The 21,998-nt window shown below is 43.7% G+C and overlaps 1 protein-coding gene across 1 annotated transcript in view; it reads left to right on the top strand.

Moving 5' to 3' along the window:
* Positions 1-21,998, top strand: part of LOC137547313 (NACHT, LRR and PYD domains-containing protein 3-like) — a 90,741-nt gene that overhangs the window by 47,095 nt on the left and 21,648 nt on the right. Inside the window, exon 5 of the mRNA XM_068270767.1 lies at positions 21,552-21,635. Within this exon, the coding sequence (XP_068126868.1) occupies positions 21,552-21,635 (84 nt within the window). The remainder of the gene's footprint in view (positions 1-21,551; positions 21,636-21,998) is intronic.

Below are 21,998 nucleotides of genomic sequence, written 5' to 3' on the forward strand. Positions count from 1 at the left end.
TGCGCAACCGCAATCGCGTCTATGCGGACTGCACACCCACGACAATCTGTGGTGGTCATATTGAGGGGGGAAAAAAAACCCGACCCGTTCGGAGGGGTCGGGACCCGACCGAGGCCTGTATTACTGCGGGAGCCATGGGGGAATGAACGGGAGGGCACGGATGGCCTCCTCCATTGATCTGGATTATGAAAAGGTATTTAACTTTTTTCACATTTGTGGCCGCGGAAGTCCTTTAAATATTGTTTACTGCTATCTTTTTAACATATCCAGCAAATTTGGTGTTGCTAGGATGTAAGGGGCCTTTGCTATTAACTGCTAAAGTCGGTGGGTGATAACCAACCAGAGTTATAGGGGTGCAAAAGTGCTGAATTCTGCCATTGGCTTTCATTGGGCTCCGTATTTCACTTTCAAAAATCCCAAATCTTTTCAAAGGACGATGGCTCAGCAGTGGCGCATTTTCTAGGGAGGATTTGTAGGGAACCCAACATTGGAGTGCAAGTACAACAATATGCCTTCTACCTGCATGTGACATGTCGTGAGATTCAGACTTTGCTAATGGCCATGGCTGCGATTTATGTTTTTCATAATCACCACCATTAACATTTGTGACCTCGGAAGTACTTTAAATATTGTTTCCTGCTATCTTTTTAACATATCCTGCAAATTTGGTGTTTCTAGGATGTAAGGGGCCTTTGCTATTAACTGCTAAAGTCGGTGGGTGATAACCAACCAGAGTTATAGGAGTGCAAAACGAAATTGTACAACGAAATTCTTAAGTGCAATTTTCCAGCAAAAACAAAGACAGCATAACATTCCATTCCTAATGTATGTAGGAATGGAATGTTATGCTGTCTTTGTTTTTGCTGGAAAATTGCACTTAAGAATTTTGTTGTACAATTTCGGTTGTTACAATGACAATAAAGATTTTCTATTCTATTCTATTCTATTCTATTCAAAAGTGCTTAATTCTGCCATTGGCTTTAATTGGGCTCCCTATTTCACTTTCAAAAATCCAAAATCTTTTCAAAGGACGATGGCTCAGCAGTGGCACATTTTCTAGAGAGGATTTGTAGGGAACCCAACATTGGAGTGCAAGTACAACAATATGCCTTCTACCTGCATCAGACATGTCGCGAGATTCAGAGTTTGCTAACGGCCATGGCTGCGATTTATGTTCGTCAGAATCGCCACCATTAACATTGCCAAAATGAACAGGTTTTTGTGACCCTAGGCTATGACCTCTTTGGCCTAGGGGCCCGAAACTCACCAGTCATGATCCCCCTAAGAGTCCATACAATGCTAGAAAATGTGCCACTGCTGAGCCATCGCCCTTTGAAAAAATGTGAGATTTTGGAAAGTGAAATAGGAGGCCCAATGAAAGCCTATGGGGGAATTTAGCACTTTTACACCCCCGTAACTCTGGTTTGCAGAGATGTAGGGAACCCAACATTGGAGTGCAAGTACAACAATATGCCTTCTACCTGCGTGAGATATGTCGTGAGATTCAGACTTTGCTAACGGCCATGGCTGCGATTTAGGTTTGTCAGAATCGCCACCATTAACATTGCCAAAATGAACAGGTTTTTGTGACCCTAGGCTATGACCTCTTTGGCCTAGGGGCCTGAAACTCACCAATCATGATCCCCCTAAGAGTCCCTACAATGCTAGAAAATGTGCCACTGCTGAGTCATCATCCTTTGAAAAGATTTGGGATTTTGGAAAGTGAAATAGGGAGCCCAATAAAAGTCAATGGCAGAATTCAGCACGTTTGCACCCCTATAACTCTGGTTGGTTATCACCTGCCGACTTTAGCAGTTAATAGCAAAGGCCCCTTACATCCTAGCAACACCAAATTTGCAGGATATGTTAAGAAGATAGCAGGAAACAATATTTAAAGGACTTCCAAGGCCACAAATAAGAAAAAAGTTAAATACCTTTTCATAATCCAGATCAATGGAGGAGGCCATCCGTGCCCTCCCGTTCATTCCGCCATGGCTCCCGCAGTAATACCGGCCCCGGTTGGGTCCCGACCCTCCAAACGGGTCCGGTTCTCATTCCCTCCTCAATATGGCCGCCACAGATTGCCGCGGCTGTGGAGTCCGCATAGACGCGATTGTGGCTGTGCAGCTCTAGGACCTCCTCTTGATGCGTCCGATGTATGCACACATATTGATGAGCGGGAGGAGGCCCTTGAGCTGCGCAGCCGCAATCGCGTCTATGCGGACTGCGCAGCCGCGGCAATCTGTGGCGGCCATCCAGCCACTGCACCTTTCAAAAAAGAAATTCATTTTAAACCTGAACTCAGCTTGTCACTTCTGTTGTCAGACTCTACACAGAATTAGCTGCAGCAGAATGCATACTGATAATACATATGAAGCTTTTTATTTATACGAGTCATGGTATATCCAAAAAGAATGCAGTTTCAAATAGACATTCTCTTTTGTCTTTTTGATGACTTTTTTGCCCTACTAATCTGAACTGCTTTCCAAGTTGAAATAAGGTTACCCAGACTTTTATATGTCTTATATGGCTGATTCACTTGCTTCAGGCATCAGAATCTAGCCTACCGTAATTGCAACTCATTATGCAGATGTTAGCTGTTCAAGTTTAATGGCGGAAGGTGTGAGTTTTTGTTGAAACATCTGGATAAAGATTGCATGTCAATGATAAGTGGCACTTAGGACCCTGCCCTCAATTGAGTCTAAATAGGGATGATGGCTTTTCACAACTTTTCATTAATCAAAAAATTCTGTGACCCAGGAAGAAAAATAACTTCATCATATGAAATCCAGCAGCAGCCAATTTTAGCTGGCAGACGGATAATTAACAGCAGCTAGAGGCTTTGATTGGCTTTATTTTGATTCTCTCCTTGGGCTAGTGCCTATTTTTATGTTAGGATTTGTCATGGACATACAAATAATACCTACCTTCACAGAAAAAGAAAATCTGTAAAAAGTGCATTTTCAAAAAAATATTTATAACACATCCAGAGCAGGGAAATATTCTATACTACACAATATTAAATATCATCTACCATGTGCTAAAGCAGAAATTTGGGTGCCCCCTTTCAAAATATAATTTATTATTGTATATAAATATAGCATTGCTACACAGTTGTTCATATTGTAAAATATCAGATATATATAAATGATTACCATAAAAATGACTATATCTATAAATATAGGTTTGTGCAGAATAGAGATGGCCTGAACTGTTCTCCGGCGAACGGGAACCGGCGAACTTCCGTGGTTCGCGATCGCGGAGAACCGCAAACTTTTGCGAAAGTTCGATTCGCCCCCCTAGTGCATCATTAGGGTCAACTTTGACCCTCTACATCACAGTCAGCAGGCACATTGTAGCCAATCAGGCTACACTCCCTCCTGGAGCCCCACTCCCACTTATAAAAGGCAGGCAGCGTCAGGCATTTGACTCACTCGTGTGCCTGCAGTAATCAGAGAAGGGAGAGCTGCTGCAGAGACATTAGGGAAAGCTTAGTTAGGCTACAGTTAGGCTTGTTAGGTTGCTCTTTCTTGCTGATACTTATTGCTAAAAAAAAAAAAAACACTCCTCATCCTCGACAGCTCTTTTGAGAGCTAATGTTGTTCTTGTGATCCATTTTTTTTCATGTGGCCCACTTGTATTATATACAGCCCTGTCAGTCAGTCGCAGCTGGCCTTTGGCACCTTAATTCCTACTGTGCCACTGCCAGGCCCAGCACATTCAGTGACTATCTGTGTGTGTGACAGGCAGCTGCACATTTGTGATCCCAATTACTGCACCTGTTCACTGTTCAGTGCATCTACCTTCCTATACCTACGTGAGCGCACGCATTGTTAATACCACCAGTCATTGCATCTGTCATTGCAGTCCATGTGTGTGTGTGTGTGTGTGTGACAGGCAGCTGCACATTTGTAATCCCAAACATTGCACCTGTTCACTGTTTAGTCCACCTACCTACCTACATGAGTGCACCCATTGTTAATACCACCAGTCATTGCACCTGTCATTGCAGTCCGTGTGTGTGTGTGTGTGTGTGTGTGTGTGACAGGCAGCTGAACATTTGTAATCCCAATCACTGCACCTGTTCACTGTTTAGTCCACCTACCTACCTACCTACATGAGTGCACGCATTGTTAATACCAACAGTCATTGCACCTGTCATTGCAGTCCGTGTGTGTGTGTGACAGGCAGCTGCACATTTGTAATCCCAATGACTGCACCTGTTCACTGTTTAGTCCACCTACCTACCTATACCTACGTGAGCGCACGCATTGTTAACACCACCAGTCATTGCACCTGTTCAAGGTACCTGTGTGTGTGTGTGTGTGTGTGTGACAGGCAGCTGCACATTTGTAATACCAGTCACTGCAACCTGTTCACTGCACCTGTGTAACAGCACATTGTTGTACCAGCAGTCACTGCATACCTGTTCACTGCACCTGTGTAACCGTATATTGTATTAGTCAAGTCATTGCATACCTTTCACTTCATCCCCCCAATATGGACCAAACAAAAGGCAGAGCCAGAGGCAGGCCACCTGGCAGGTCTGTTCGAAGTTGCGCTGTCATGATTTCATGCGGCCTTTGACCAATGTACAGTGTTCAGAAGAAGGCACGTGCCATCAACCCCCCATTATTGTCAGAACGCAGTTGACTATTTAACACAGAACACCTCATCTTTCTCAGCTTCCGCATGGAAGCGTGACATATCTTCCTCCTCCTGCTCTGATTCTGGCACCCCACTTAACACTCAGTCGGCCACCACCACCAAAGTGCCATCACCCCAGGGCTTAGCGGTGTGGAATTTTTTTTTGTGGTCTGCCTCAGATGAGAGCAATGCCATCTGTACTCTCTGCCACCGAAAATTGAGCCGTGGAAAGACCGAGACCTGTGTAGGGACAACTACCTTACGAAGGCACATGCAAAGCCCAAACTGCAATGGGATGACCACCTGAGGAAAAGCAGAACACAAAAGCAAAGCCACACACTGCAGTGGAAAATACCAGGGCACAATATTTTTTCAAAAAAGGCAATACCTAAACTGTACCGTGATGTTGAAAGGCAAGTGGTGACATCTCTGGCACACAGCGTTGGGTCAAGGGTTCATCTGACCACGGATGCCTGGTCTGCAAAGCACACTCAGGTCTGGCCAAAGACTAAGTCAGTCCCCACACACAGCATCTCTGCCTGCACGCCGTGTGACTGCCTGCCCCAAGACTAAGTCGGTCCCCACACAGCATATCTGCCCGCAGGACGCTTGACTGCCTTCTCCACCACCACCAACAGGGTCCACCAGGACTCTAGGCGGATTCCTTAATTTTTAAGGCCACTGCTAGCAGCGGCCGCTATAATAATTTTTCTGGTGCGTGTACATGCCTGCCTAAATTTTCTGGCTGCACTGCAGCTGCAACAACAAAACAAAAGTCATGTACATGTGTCAATTCCCCTTCGTGATTGTTACCTTGCCGTGGTGATGGGGCTTGCGTATCATAATGAAGCAATGGCCGACGGCTATATGAGTGTCGGGGAGGGCACACCCAAGATAATAAGGTTGTTGCTTCATTGTGGACAGACCAAATTTGATCAGCTGGACAGTCACTGTTCTGTCATTCAGCTACCTCAGCCCGGCGACCATATGGGCTTAAAAACCGCCATGGCCTGCACTCTGGCCACGGTGCGCACCAGTCCAGCACGGCCATCACTACACAAACAGCTGTTTGCGGTGTGTTACACAGTGAGTTTGGTCTGTCAGTGTGAAGCAGTACTCTAATTACACTCCCTGATTGATGTATACACATGCAAGATGTTTTAAAGCACTTTAGGCCTCCAATTTAGCATGCAGTTTGATTTCTGTCCTTAAAACTCTGCTTTGCGTCAAATCCAGATTTTTCCCTGGGACTTTTGGCGTCTATCCCACTCATCCATGCAAAAACACAGATGTTAGACACCTTGAAACATCTTTTCCATCACTTTTGTGGCCAGCATAAATGTTTCTAGTTTTCAAAGTTCGCCTCCCCACTGAAGTCTATTGCGGTTCGTAGAAGTTCACGCGAATCAAACTTTTGCGGAAAATCAGAGGTTCGGGCCATCTGTAGTGCAGAAGGGAGACGGTTAGAGTTAGTCTCCAGGAAGCGAGTTTGTGCGGGGTGGGTCAGTTAGGTTTAGGTGCCAGGAAGGGAGTTTGTGCAAGAAGGGGGTGGTTAGGGTTAGGCTTCAGGAAGGCAGTTTGTGTGTGTGCGTGGGGGGTCCATTGCAGAACCCAGTCATGGAGTATGTGTCGCAGTTTGCCTGTATATGATGTAGTCATCGATTTCATTTTGTGGGCTCCACCACCAGTGAGTCAGAGGGGGAGCGTAACATTTCAAAATAAATTATATATATAATGATATTTTTTAATACAAATATAAATAATTTTTGGGCTGCACCAGCATTGAGTTAGTGGAGGAACCATATCATTGCCCTCTCTGCCTCTAATCGAAGGCCTGTATCAAATCTGGCATGTTCCCTTGACTGCTCCATAAAATGGCCTTGCCAGCCGCATAAACAGCTTTTTTTTTGCATTTTTCTTGCCTTGTGCAGTGTTGTGCAGAGCTGTGGGAGTCTCGCCATGCCTTTTTAAATGTAATTTAAGGCTGTGCAAGCTCTACACAGCCCCGAAAACGTACCAAAATATTACTCCCATTAACTATAATAGTGTTCAAATTCGGTCATTCTATTGACCTGAAAATATCGACCTGTTCGATCAAATGAATCAAACACAGAGTTATTTATTAATAAACTAATCATAATAATTATTCCAACATTTGTATAGTGCTTTTCCCCTGTCAGACTCAAAGCGCTTGAGCTGCAGCCACTAGTAGGCAATAGCAGTGTTAGGAAGTCTTGTCCAAGAATGCCTTATTGAATAGGTACTGGCTTTCTGAATAGGAAGAGCCAAGATTCAAACACTGTTCTCCTATGTCAGAGTCGAGACAGTGCCCTTAAAGAGACTCACATACAAACATCGTAATAGATTTATAGATACCTGGGGCTTCCTTCAGCCCCATCCGCATGGATCACTCGCACACTGCCGTCTTCAGCCTTCTCAATTGCCGGTAGCTGGTCCCGTCACTTCTGCCAGTCAGGGCCAGAGTATATACAATCAGTCCCCTGCATATAATAGATATGCAGAGCAACCAGTATATATATATATATATATATATATATATATATATATATATATATATATATATATATATACACTAGCTGGTGGCCCAACGTTGCCCAGGTATGTGTTTGGCTGGTGTTGGCTCCATCCACTTTTCTAACCCTAACACACAATTACTCAATGACCTAGTTTGTGAGCTTTGTGGTCTTTGGCATCAGTAATTTGCATTGAAATGAAACAAATCTGTTTGGATGTTTGTGGCTCCACCCCTTTTGTGAATTTGAACCCACTCACCCAATGACTAACTGTACCCGGTTTAGGGCTTGTGCCAGTAACTGTGCAAGAATGGCAGCAATGAAATGTTCCCCTTGAAAATCAATAGGTGAATTTTGATTGGCTTTTGAAGGCTCCACCCACTTTTCTGAAATTTCAATCTCAGTCACCCAGTGACCAACTGTGCAAAGTTTGAGAACCCTACCATTAACAGTGTAAGAATGGCTGCTGTTTAATTTTTTCAGTGAAATTTGTATTTGTCTCCGCCCACTTTCTAGTTATGGGAACAAAAAGTATCCTATATGTTATTCCAGGTTATGAACATCCAAACATCCAAACTTTCCCATTTATAATATTAGTAGGATAAAATTGTGCGCACACAACCCCAGAACCTGTTTAATGCTGGCAAATATATACAAGAGAAAATCTATATACAAATGTATAAAAGCTAAATGCAATCAGGCAATATATGCACAATGCATTGGGCAAGCGGAACGTCAGACAAGCAGGAGTCAAATATCAGAGAATCAGGCAATATAATCATCACAAGGCAAAGGATCATCAGGATATAGCAAGAGGTCATACACAGGCAGGCAAGTAATCAGGATACAGGTTTTCAGGAAAATTAGAAATTGCAATAACAGGAAACAGGGAGGACTAGCACACAGGCTAAACCGCATCAATGAACTAGCAATGTTTAGTCTGCAGGAGCTAGCTAATACACTGTGCAGAGGAGTTAGGTAACAGTTCAGCTGGCTTGGATTTCCTCCCACTAGCAATCTGCAGGAAATGCAGTTCCTGAATAAGTTTGAACTCTGCTGGTGAACAGGGAGAAACACATGGTAACTTGCCTAAGTTTTTGAAGAGAGCGTGAGGACTTCTGTTGGACTGGTGGCGAATCAAATAAGTTCATGCAAAATGTTCATATCAGTGTCGCCACCAGCAGATGCAGATCGTAACAACTGTAAATGTAAACCAGTGAAGTGACTGTTGTAGCCCCTATTTTATTTCATAGGCAATTTGGAAGTATTTTGTATAACAGTTTATGTTTCTTGTTTCTGCTTGTTGGAATATTAAATATACAATCATTAAGTTACTTAAATACAATGCACTCAGTTGTATGCAGATATGCATCTGCTTGAGTGTGTACAGTTAACTACATCTTTTGGTGACCAAAGGTATTGCAGATGGTGTATCAAAGTCTTGTTTTATCTTTTTCAGAGTAGGTGCTTTCCTTCTCCTCTCCACAGTTTACAGGTTATTGAATAGACCCATGGTTGTGCCTGAAATAATTATTAGGGCTATCTATCCCTATTAGTAATTATTGCTTGTAGCAGGTGTTAAGAAACTAAGGTAGGGTTAGAGATGGATGGAGGGGGTTAATGTAATGGTGGCTACTAATGATCCAATCTTTTTAGTCCAATCTTACGAAATCTATGTAGTGAAAGAGTAAACTGAGTAGATATATTGAATTGATAATTTAGGTAGTCCCTTATTTTCCATAGAGATGGTAAGATTAGATAAAAAAGATTGGATCATTAGGGGCCACCATTCGGATCTGGGTAAGTTTAGAATTAAGTTATTATTATACTAATTATTATTGATTTATAAAGTGGTAACATATTCCGTGGCACTACGTTATGGTTAGTATAGGATAGGGTTATTGGAAAGTATTACATTATGTTGTACAAATTGTTTGAAAACTGTTCATGAACTTTAAAGTAAAATTTTACTTTAGTTGAGTTAAAAGCAACGCTTTATGTACGACAATCTATGACATCCAGTCTCATGCTGCAAAGATTTTATTTATATTCAAAGCAGCTAAAAGGTGTCACAGTTATCCTGAATTATTGAGTGTCTTTTGAACTTCATATTGATTTTTGTTATGCATGCTTTAATAACAGCACAGTTATTCAAAACTTGGTTTAAATAAAAGCCAATAGGTGTAGCCTTCATTGTTTTAATAGAAACTATGCTTTTTACTATGTATTTTTCCACCATAGTGAAGGTTTAGATCATATCTGTACTTTTGCTAAACTCCCAGCCAGATTTATGAGTGCATAACTATGATGGCTGAACATGTTTCCCTGGGGTACCCAGGTGTGGGTAGATATGGTCCATGCAGCTTGGTACTGGGGTGATAAAATGCTTTTCTTGCCAATTCTGATTGGCTCACTTCCAATTTACATTAAATTTGCATGGAAATCCGATTTATTAGAACTCTTATCAGTTTGTATCTGCTGTTTAGGAATTCAGAAAATAACCACTGCTCCAGTGCAGCTGCAAACACGCATGTGACTGTATTCCAAAAGCAAGTCTCTGCAACAGATTGCTTAAAGGGAAGGTTCAAGCAAAAAAAAAAAATGAGATTCACTTACCTGGGGCTTCTACCAGCCCCATGTAGCCATCCTGTGCCCTTGTAGTCACTCACTGCTGCTCCAGTCCCCCGCTGGCAGCTTTCTGACCTCGGAGGTCAGGGCCGAATTGCATACATTTTTACACATTCCCGCTAGTGCAGGAACAAAAATTTACGCGTTTCACCACTAACGCGTAAAAATGTATGTGTTAATGTTCCTGCACTAGCGGGAATGTGTAAAAATGTACGCAATTTGGCCCTGACCTCCGAGGTCAGAAAGCTGCCAGCGGGGGACTGGAGCAGCAGTGAGTGACTACGAGGGCACAGGATGGCTGCATGGGGCTGGTAGAAGCCCCAGGTAAGTGAATCTCATTTTTTTTTTTTGCTTGGACCTTCCCTTTAAAGAGAACCAGAGACGAAGCACCCTCATGTATTTTATTACATTTATCAGTGGGAACATGACAGTAAACACCTACCCTGCTTTTAGTTTCATTCTTATCTGCTTAATTAGTCTATTATCAGCTGTGATAAGAATCCCAGACTGGCTCAGTCTAGGTTTGACCTGGAATCATTATAGCTGAGTCACTCTTTTATGGAGTCTTTTCAAGCCCAAGCCTACCACCTCCTGGCTCAGATTTCATGCTTTGCATACTGATAGCTGTGATGACATGGGAGGGGCTGCTCCTGCTGAGAGAAAATCTCTGAAACAGACAAGTGTGGCTGCAATATGATCTGTGTGCTCTGTGTGCACTCTGTCTGCATAGATAATGATGATAACTGCAGTTTCATTCCTATGAGAGACACTTCCTACAGGCAGCTGCACATCATACCAAAATGAAAGCACACAGATGAAAGGCTGCAGCAGCCTTTCTCATATAGCCTAGATAGCAGCCTAGTCTCATATAGCCTAGACAGCACATCCAGAACAACTCATAACCCAGAAGCAGAAGGGATATGAGCCGGTGGCCATATTTGATTTTTCCTGGAGCAATAATGGATAAAAAACACTAAAAAAAGGCACCCCAGAGTGGCGAAATTATCAGGTAGAGCATTTATTCTTTACAAGCTATCGACTGATATGTTTATTTTGTGTCAAACGTTCATCTCTGGTTCCCTTTAAAGGACCACTATAAACATGTAACATTTAAAATACATGTGTACTCATATTTATAATATGTACATTACTCCCAGCATAAAATGCAGAATAAATTACTTTTCTCCTATGATGCTACCACTTACAGTAGATAGTAGAAATCTGACAGGTTTTGGACTAGTCCATTTCCTCTTGGGGGATTACCAGTATCTTCTTATTCTTTACATAAGCACTCCCTAAACAGGTTCTATAGAAGATGTCAGCATGGCTTCTTGTTTGGACATTATTTTTGGCAACTGTCATTTGGTAAGTGCTTTTAAAAATAAGAAAATCCAGAAAATCGCCAATGAGGGGATGGACTAATCCAAAATCTGTCATATTTTTTCTACCTACTATGACAGCTACACATGAAAAAAAGTATTTTATAGTGCATTATGTTGGATCTATGCATTCCTGTGTCACATTGCTGAAAGCCAGCATTTCTACTTTGTTCTAAAAGATTGCTCACAGCTTGAAAGCTACTATCCCAGAAAAATATTCTAGCAGAACTTGACTGAAATGCTTAAAGAAAGCACTTTCTCCTGCTATTCAGCTTCAAATCCGCATCCTTTTTTACTTGTTAAACACAAATGTATCAACACTGGAATGTAAACAAACACTCTCTGAGAAAATGTCTCTGCGTCAGGCCCACACAGTGTTCAGAATAGTTATTTTTAGCTCTAACACTTTTCCACAGAAAGTAACACACTTCCCAAAGTCTCCAATTAGAGCCAGAGTTGGTTCGCCATGTTCTGGAAGGATGGTGACCAAGTTTGGAGGCTCAGATCTAACTCAGAACCGTCCTTTTCCCCTTATCCAAGCAGGAGGCGCTGGCACCATCTTGGATTTCAGTCCGGTGAAACCCAGCTGATTTCTCAGCCTTCTGCTTTAATATGTAGCTGCAATCTGTGTTTAAAAGAACACTTATTCTTCTTTTAAACATAGATTGTGGCTACATATTTCATATGGTCTACAGTTGATGTTTGTATACAGTGTGCCTCTGAGGAAGCGTTTTTTTGACCGTGAAACACGTGTCAGGCAGTCTTTTATGTGATGTTGAATCCTGAATTGATGCCCATACGTATAGTCTGCAATTTTGAAGATACTTCGGATTGAAGAATAAACAGAGAATTTGTTCATATAAAACCCTGTGCTTCTTTTTTTGGTGGACATTTCTTATAGCCTAGGACATCTTTATGTAGAGCAACAAATCTTTTGTCAAGATCCTCAGAGAATTATCTGCCATCAAGTGCCATGTTAAACTTCCAGTGACCAGTATAACAGAGGGTGAGATTGATAACACCAAATTTAACACACCTGCTCCCCTGAGGCCTTGTCATACCAATGAATAACATGGAAAGTGTGTAATTAGGCAGAATTTTGACCTTCTTCACTTAGGGAATGCTTTCACTTTTGTTGTCATCAGTTTAGACATTAATTAATGGCCGTGTGTTGAGTTATTTTGATGGGACAGCAAATTTACCATATATACTCATATATAAACCAACATCGTGTATAAGACCACAATATTCGACCCTCTTCAGCTGGAATTTTTTATTGACTCAAGTTTAAGTCTACCCAGAAAAGTTAATGGCTGCACTTGGGGACCAGCAAGAATAACCAGCAACACTTGGGGACCAGGAGGGGTTAATGACTGCACTGCATACAGTATTGCAGCCATTACGGTAACAGTAAAAAGGGTGCAGGAGGCTAGTGGACAAATCGGGCGCCGCCATTCACTCCCATAATAAATATCGTTTAATGGGCGCCCGATAGGAAAAAAGGGCGCCGGAGAAAAATAACGTTTTAAAAGCGGCGCCCGGAGACTTAATGTTTTATTACTGCTTCTCATGATTACACATTATTTAATGATTTATACATTTTTTAATATTATTTTTAAACGAAAAATAGTACAATATTTTTTTCAAACATTATTTTTAAACGAAAAACAGTACATTTTTTTTTTTTTTTACATTATTTTTAAACGAAAAAACCGCACAATATGTTTTTGAAAGTTTATTAATGCTTATCACAGGGGGGTCTTAGGTTTAGGCACCAACAGGGGGGTCTTAGGTTTAGGCACCAACAGGGGGGTCTTAGGTTTAGGCACCAACAGGGGGGTCTTAGGTTTAGGCACCAACAGGGGGTCTTAGGTTTAGGCACCAACAGGGGGGTCTTAGGTTTAGGCACCACCAGGGGGGTCTTAGGTTTAGGCACCAACAGGGGGTCTTAGGTTTAGGCACCAACAGGGGGGTCTTAGGTTTAGGCACCAACAGGGGGTCTTAGGTTTAGGCACCAACAGGGGGGTCTTAGGTTTAGGCACCAACAGGGGGGTCTTAGGTTTAGGCACTAACAGGGGGGTCTAGGGGTTAGGGGTAGGTACAGGGAGGGTTACTTAGGCACCAACAGGGGGGGTCTTAGGTTTAGGCATCAACAGGGGGGTCTAGGGGTTAGGGGTAGGTACAGGGAGGGTTACTTAGGCACCAACAGGGGGGGTCTTAGGTTTAGGCATCAACAGGGGGGTCTAGGGGTTAGGGGTAGGTACAGGGAGGGTTACTTAGTAATTTTTTTTTAAACGTTATTATACGTTTCACTATTTAAACGAAAGATTAACGTTTTTACAATTGCCGGTTTAATGCACATTATTTAATGATTTATAACTTTATAAAACATTAATTTTAAACGAAATACAGTACAATACATTTTTAAACGTTATCCATGCTTATCGTTTAAAACCCCGCGCCCTTTTTTCCCAGCGCCCCTTTTTAACGTACGCGCCATTACCCCCTCCTGTCCTTTAAGTGCAGCCGATAACTCCGTCAGGCCTCAGAGTGCAGCAATTATTCACTCCCCCTCCTTAAGCCCAGTATTTTTCCCCCTGCTTCTTTCCTTGTTAATTGCTGTGGCCAGGACCTTTCAGACCTGTGTTTTCTTGGCATTTCATTTATCAAAAACGTGTCACTTAACACTGGGTAAATTGCTGCAAATAGGAATGTCACTAACATTACTTAGTGTGCTCGGTGTTGCTCGTGACTCGTTAATAAGTCGACCCCTATACTTTTATTTAGTGAGTCAGACCTACATTTCAAGACTCCGAGTATATAGGGTACACTGTTATTTAAGCTGCACACTGACTACTTTACATTATCAAAGTGTCATATGAAATGATATTATATAATAAAATATTTACAAAAATGTAAGAAGTGTACTCACTTTAGTGAGATACTGTATTCCTACTGCAGCAATTTTTGCTACATGAATTTATGGGATTATAAAGTATGCAATAAAACAGCTATGCTGTGTGTACTTCGTCACGGTTGGGAATAATTTATAACCTGAAGACCAGATAAAATGGAACCAATATAATAACGGTATCCCAAACGTGCAGTAATCACTATTAAACTGAAATTGGCACAGAATAGCAAGCTTAAAGTCATTAAAAAAATTCAGGCCACAAGATATCTACAGAGGATAACTGCTTTGCATGCCTTTTCCGCATTCAGCTGCTTCATTTACATTTAATTATTGGAAAATGTCATCCAGTTTATGACCATTCAGGACATTATGTAGAGATGTAATTCAGTGCTAAGAGATCTTTGCTCGAGGAGCAGACATTGTCCTACCCGTCCATACACTCCCTGTTATCTCACACAGCCCCTCTCCCAATCCTTACTGATTAAGACAGGCACATAAGCAAAGCGAGGGAGACAATAACCTCATCTACAGTTGAACCTGGGCAACATTGTCTAATATAACGTACAGAAGAAAATATGTGTCGGTACTGCATAAGTGTGAAATAATATTAATGACAATACATGCTAAAATCACCAAATTTGCCTGGTATGCTAAGGAGCATAACAGTGGGATGTATAGTTCCCAGCATACTTCTTTGTAGTAATGATCAGTATGATGAGCCAGAGACATTTACGGTAGCTTTTTAACCGTACACGATAAGAAAAGGACCAATCAAAAATCAGCAGGAAGTATGCCTGATTGACCCAATTCCACGTTGCATACAATTTGCAATAAATGTGCATAGAAGCTGTAGTTATGAACAACTCATTGACCCAGGGCTGGATTTACCATAAGGCGCTCTAGGCACGTGCCTACAGGTGCCTGATGAGGCGGCTCACTCTGTCACAGACCGCGAGCCGGTCTGCGGGTGGGGTAAATCGATCAGCGTCAGAAATCCTCTTACACGGTCATTTGTTCATCACGAAGGGTAACCCGCATTCGCAATTTGATGAACTGACTCGCGAAGGGAGCGTTCTGATACCAACCGAATCACTCCACACACATATACAATTCAAAGATCTGCCACCAAGCGAGTTACACAGCCCGCTACTGTAATTTTACTAGGACTTCGAGAACACTTTAGTAACCCCTAGCAGTATGCAAGAATCTGGGCCAGATCGTTATGTCTGGGCCGGGTTCTCGCATACGGGTTATAAATGTATACTTCTATTAAACACAGGGTAGCGAGTTCAGGAGAATAGGTACGATTGTGTATGTTCAGCAACAGGTCATAACCGCTAAACGATTTTTAAACGTTTAATAACACAAATGCATTACATACAGTTATATACACCTATTAACATATAAATCACAGAGCTTAAAAATAAAAGGAATAAAACAGAAAGTTCTTACTTAGTTAGCTGAGCAGTCCATTTGAATCATGAAGAAAATAGTCCAGTTTAAACGTAGGCATTCAGCTTAAAAGTCCTTTGTACACAACATGCGCCCGGTTCTTCCGTGAGCACATGTCTGGACTTCCCTAGTCGATGTAAATTGAAGAACTGGGTGGAGTTCCTTGCAAACGCTTTTTACTGACCAGGGTTTTGGGGCGGTCACTACCTGGAAAGTAGGTGTGTTGGAGGCAGGGTTACCTCCTGGCAAGTCAGGTTACCACCCACAGACTTGGAGCAAGGAATGTACCAATTATTAATAATTTGTGTAATTCCGCCCCAGATGGGTGCATCGCAGATCCGAGACCATATTCATAAGCAGCATGCGACTCTGTATTAAATGAGACTATACACGCCTAGTCTAACGAATTTGCTCTACGCATGCCGGATAAAGCGGTTTCTCAATTGATTCCTGATAGCTAGAGAAGGATAATTCATGTGAATTATAGACCTGTTTCCTAGGTATCAGGAAATGTAATTTTGGTCTTGCTGTGACAAACCTATTTTGAATTATTAATAAGTTAACGTTCCCTTTGTGTGAAGCTATACGCTTGGAGGGAAATTTTGAATCTCAACCAGTTTGAGCTGGTTTTCCTTATGGGGAAAGATGAGCTATGTACCAAATGCTGCTCCCCAGGTGGTCTGGCTACTTGTGAAATTCTTTCCTGACACAGGATGTGGGGGAGGTTACTGTACTCAGTAAGAGAGAGGGAAATTGACATCTATTGTGCATTTACCCAAGACTGACAGGAACTGTGCACGACCATGCGAAAGTCGATGGCGCTTACGCGCACGACTTTCGTAATATTCGTCACATCTCTCCCCTACCAGACGGACGCACAGAGTGGGTCTGCATGACCCGCTCTACGCGGCGCTTAGCTACTGAACGGGTTCTCGACTTCTTATCTGACTGCCCGTTAGACAACTCACCAGAAGCATAAGGCCTCATGGTCCGGTGTGTCCCAGTGTCCGCTTTGCAGACGGTGCGATGCACACCAACAGGCTTACCGCTAAAGGCCTGGCTGGGTTTGCGTAGCGCTTCCTGTAAGGGAGAGAGTCGCTGGCTGACATCCGGGTCACTTCCTGACTCTCGGGTGTCAGCCTGCGAATCTGGAAGCAGCGTGGCATACCCCTGCTCTAACTGACTACACCTTGGCACAACATTTTGGTCAGCACAACCTAGGTGGACATTAGAGTACATTTTAAAAAACGAATTAGCCTTTACCTGGGTGGCGAGGCTTGCCCCTTCTCCAGGAAGGATAGAGGGTGGACCTGTGGGCAGTTTTGCACTGGGTTGCTTCTGCAAGGGAAAGACCTGCAAGGGTGAGACAGGGAAGGAACGGCCTGTCTCCACCAGCTGTTTGTTAACAGCAGACAATGGTGGAGCACTCTGGCTGTCATAGCAGGAGGGGAGGTCTAGGCCCCCAGCTGCCTGCTCTGACACCTGGCCTGCTTCCACTGCCCTGGACGGATATGACCCAGGCAAAACAAGACTGTTACCTCTTAGATTAGAGACTGTCACATTTAAACATACATCATTTTTAGCACTGTGAGATTCAGCATGAAAGCTATTAGCAACATCTGGTACAACATTAACATCACAGTTACGTTCATTTTTCACATGTACACAGGTATCTGGAACAACAGTGACAGGTTTAGAGTCAGACAAACCGTGACTAGACAGCTGTCCATTAGAAACAGGTACCGCTTCCTTCCCTCCTTCCCTAGGAGGGCTAGGTACCATTACCCTGGCTGCCTCCCTCTGTCCCACCCCAAGCTTGTACAGTACCTGAGTGGGTCCAGACTGGCAATCCGGGGTGTTGATCACAGGTTCATAAAAGGATCGTAGGGTGCCAAGATCGGTGCCCAACAGCACAGGCACTGGGATGTCATCTGTCACCCCCACAACTTTTGACTGGCGGCCCCTTCCCCAATCGAGAACAACACGAGCTTTGGCGATGCGTGCGTGTGCGCCACCAACTCCCAAAAGTGTGACACGCTCATTAGGCAGGAAATTCTCCCTGGCTACAAGATGAGAGCGAACCAAGGTAAGCTCTGCGCCTGTGTCACGGAAACCAACAGCGATCTGGTCGTTAACTTCCACGACTTGATGATTTCCGGAAAGTCGAGGATTTGCTGCTCCCATGACGAGGTAGGCGTGTGCAGTAGAGGATGCGCTAGCCACTTCTGCGCTAGGCTCTGGAGACGGCGTCCTCACCTCGGGGCAGGCAGACTTGAGGTGTCCTCGCTGTCCACAGTGGTAACACTTCGGAACATATGTGGCATCAGGCGGATGAGTAGCAGGCGCAGCATCCGGCCTCTGTGGCTGTGGGACCCGATTCCCACGGTTAGCAGGGGGAGGAGAGCTGGGTTGCATAGGTCTCCCCCCTTTCCAGCTCTGGGCTGGAGGTTTGCGGCTGTCCGGCACACGGGTGGCCACAAAAGTGTCTGCAAGTTCTGCGGCAGCTTTGGCGGATTCAGGCTTCCGCTCCAAGACAAACTGCCGGACATCTGGAGTGCAGCAATTCAGCAACTGCTCCTGCACGATGAGGTCCTCCAGACCTTGGTGAGAGTCTTTTTTGAGGCCCCGTGACCACTGCCTGAACACAGTCAGCAGGCGACTCTCCAGGTCGGTGTAAGAGTCAGTGTGGCCTTTCTGCAGGGAGCGAAACTTTTTGCGATAGACCTCTGGGGTCAGCTGGTATTTGGCAATAATTGCAGCTTTTATCGCCTCATAGTCATTGTCTTTCTCAGCGGGTAAGTCCACAAACGCCTCAAGCGCTTTGTCCCGCAAGTTGGGTGTCAGATATCTCGCCCACTGCTCCTGGGGCAGATGATGCTGACGACAAGTCTTTTCAAAGGAGTGTAAATAAGTGTCCGGGTCGGTTCCCTTCTCCATTTCTGGGAATTTAAACTTTGGAGTCCCAAACGGGCCTGCTGTGGGCCGTGGTTCCGGAGCACTTTGCGAAGGATTTTGGCCTTGCGTTCGCAGGTTGGCCATTTCAAGGTCATGTCTGCGTGCGGCTGCTCTCTCCTCTCTTTCCGCTTCTCTCTCAGCAAGCCACCGGCGCTCTGCCGCTTCCCTTTCTGCCTGCTCCCGGCGTTCCGAGGATTCCCGTTCAGCCTGGCGTTCTGCACGGTCAGCATTTTCTCTGACAATCTGCATGTACAGCTCAGGATTTGTATCCGCCAGTCTTTGTAAAGCATGCTGCATTCCAGCCTCAGGAACACAGGAACGGTTGGCATGGGCGGGCTCCTGCCGGCCACCATGCTCCTCAGCAGTTACAGCGACCGGTTCAGACGCGGTACCGTTTTCCTCTGGGTCTGGAAGTGGGTTGCTTTGCTCCAACCGCTCACTTTCCTCTGCCCCAGTTACAGCACCGTCTGAACCAGGAGTGTGCTCTCCCAGCATCTGCTCCGGCTGGGTATTCAGTCGCAACAAGTCCTCAATCAATTGCGATTTCTTTTTTCTATAAGTCACAATGCCTTTTTCCTCACACAAGTTTACTAGGTCTGCCACTGACATTTTCTTGTATCTTGCTGCAGCCATTTTTGCCAAATAAAAGATAGGATAGGAAAAGAGATTGGGGGGGGAACTCTGTGCTACACGTTTAGTCTATATAAATGGTAATGCACCGGTTATCGACCACAGATTTTTGATCTGTTCTGGCAGGTTAATCAAATAACGTTGCCGTTGATGTTCTGAACATACACAAATCCCAAAAAGCTGCCAAACAAATGTCACAGACCGCGAGCCGGTCTGCGGGTGGGGTAAATCGATCAGCGTCAGAAATCCTCTTACACGGTCATTTGTTCATCACGAAGGGTAACCCGCATTCGCAATTTGATGAACTGACTCGCGAAGGGAGCGTTCTGATACCAACCGAATCACTCCACACACATATACAATTCAAAGATCTGCCACCAAGCGAGTTACACAGCCCGCTACTGTAATTTTACTAGGACTTCGAGAACACTTTAGTAACCCCTAGCAGTATGCAAGAATCTGGGCCAGATCGTTATGTCTGGGCCGGGTTCTCGCATACGGGTTATAAATGTATACTTCTATTAAACACAGGGTAGCGAGTTCAGGAGAATAGGTACGATTGTGTATGTTCAGCAACAGGTCATAACCGCTAAACGATTTTTAAACGTTTAATAACACAAATGCATTACATACAGTTATATACACCTATTAACATATAAATCACAGAGCTTAAAAATAAAAGGAATAAAACAGAAAGTTCTTACTTAGTTAGCTGAGCAGTCCATTTGAATCATGAAGAAAATAGTCCAGTTTAAACGTAGGCATTCAGCTTAAAAGTCCTTTGTACACAACATGCGCCCGGTTCTTCCGTGAGCACATGTCTGGACTTCCCTAGTCGATGTAAATTGAAGAACTGGGTGGAGTTCCTTGCAAACGCTTTTTACTGACCAGGGTTTTGGGGCGGTCACTACCTGGAAAGTAGGTGTGTTGGAGGCAGGGTTACCTCCTGGCAAGTCAGGTTACCACCCACAGACTTGGAGCAAGGAATGTACCAATTATTAATAATTTGTGTAATTCCGCCCCAGATGGGTGCATCGCAGATCCGAGACCATATTCATAAGCAGCATGCGACTCTGTATTAAATGAGACTATACACGCCTAGTCTAACGAATTTGCTCTACGCATGCCGGATAAAGCGGTTTCTCAATTGATTCCTGATAGCTAGAGAAGGATAATTCATGTGAATTATAGACCTGTTTCCTAGGTATCAGGAAATGTAATTTTGGTCTTGCTGTGACAAACCTATTTTGAATTATTAATAAGTTAACGTTCCCTTTGTGTGAAGCTATACGCTTGGAGGGAAATTTTGAATCTCAACCAGTTTGAGCTGGTTTTCCTTATGGGGAAAGATGAGCTATGTACCAAATGCTGCTCCCCAGGTGGTCTGGCTACTTGTGAAATTCTTTCCTGACACAGGATGTGGGGGAGGTTACTGTACTCAGTAAGAGAGAGGGAAATTGACATCTATTGTGCATTTACCCAAGACTGACAGGAACTGTGCACGACCATGCGAAAGTCGATGGCGCTTACGCGCACGACTTTCGTAATATTCGTCACACACTCCTCTCCCCGAGCGCCTTCCTCCCTCCTTCCCTATGCAGAGTCTTGATGAGAGTGTAAATGAGAGGTTACTCACCCAGCTCTCTGCATTCCACTGAATGGCTGAATAGAGTACTGGTTAAGGGCACTGCCTTTGACATGGGAGACCAGGGTTCGATCCTGGCAAGGTCAGTACCTATTCAGTAAGGAGTTCAAGGCAAGACTCCCTAACACTGCAGGGTGGCCTCCTGAGCGTGTTCCAGTGGCTGCAGCTCTTGAGCGTTTTGAGTCCAACAGGAGAAAAGCACTGTACAAATGTTCGGATTATTATTATTATTATTTATTATGATGAGATCTTCCTTCAGTCAGGGGCACTACTAGCTACTTAATATCGAGGGTACTTCTGGCTACCAAATACTAAGTGTACCTGTAGCTACCTATGACGGGCAAAGGAAGTAAGGGAGAAGTGACAGCTGGGGCAAATAGCTTACTTGTGGTGCAGTTTAGTGACGGTTTGTAGGTTCATGTAGGGCAAAGTCTAGTGTCCAGGAACTCTGTGCCTATAGGCTCCTGTGATGTGATCCGGGCCTCCACTGACCACCTCTGTTGTTCAATAGCAATATCTTGTTCCAGCACTAGCCATCTTCTCAACACATGGATCTATGAATGAGTTAATGGAAGCAGCATAAGTTTTTTTTCATATGACTGTAAAAGCCCTCTGACTGGAAACCCATATTTTCTTTATATTCCATATATTTCCTAGAACACTATTACAGTTTAAGTGAAAGAAACAGAGAAAATCTTTCAAGTCAGCTGTGATATGAGTGCGTTACAAATGACGAGGCTAACGATGCAATTTGTTTTATTTTATAGCCTTGGGTGGACACAGTTAGAAGATGAAGAATTTTTAGAACTTTGTAAATGTCTGCCTTACAATCGCTCTTTGACGGGGTTATGGTAAGTAAGAGAACACCATGCTTAATTGAGATTACTTTGAAAATGTCCGCACCCTATTTAAATCACTGGATGCTGACTAAAATGTGCTTTAAATCAGATGCTGGCCACTATGGAAGATACAGTATGAATAAAACATCCCTTATGTTTAAAGCTAATATGGTGCTCCTGGTGGAACGTGGCTGTGCATGACAAACAGGCCCTTTTACAATATTCTCTCTTTCCCTTTCACACCTTATGTGCATTTTATGCAGATCCTGCATGCAGTACAATAGAGATATTGCTGTGGAACATATACATGCATTATTGATGAAAGAGACTTGAAACATCTTTCGTTACAGAAATCCATTCTCTGGAGTGCTGCTT

The sequence above is a fragment of the Hyperolius riggenbachi genome, chromosome 1 (genome assembly GCF_040937935.1).
Source record: "Hyperolius riggenbachi isolate aHypRig1 chromosome 1, aHypRig1.pri, whole genome shotgun sequence".
Classification (NCBI taxonomy): domain Eukaryota; kingdom Metazoa; phylum Chordata; class Amphibia; order Anura; family Hyperoliidae; genus Hyperolius; species Hyperolius riggenbachi.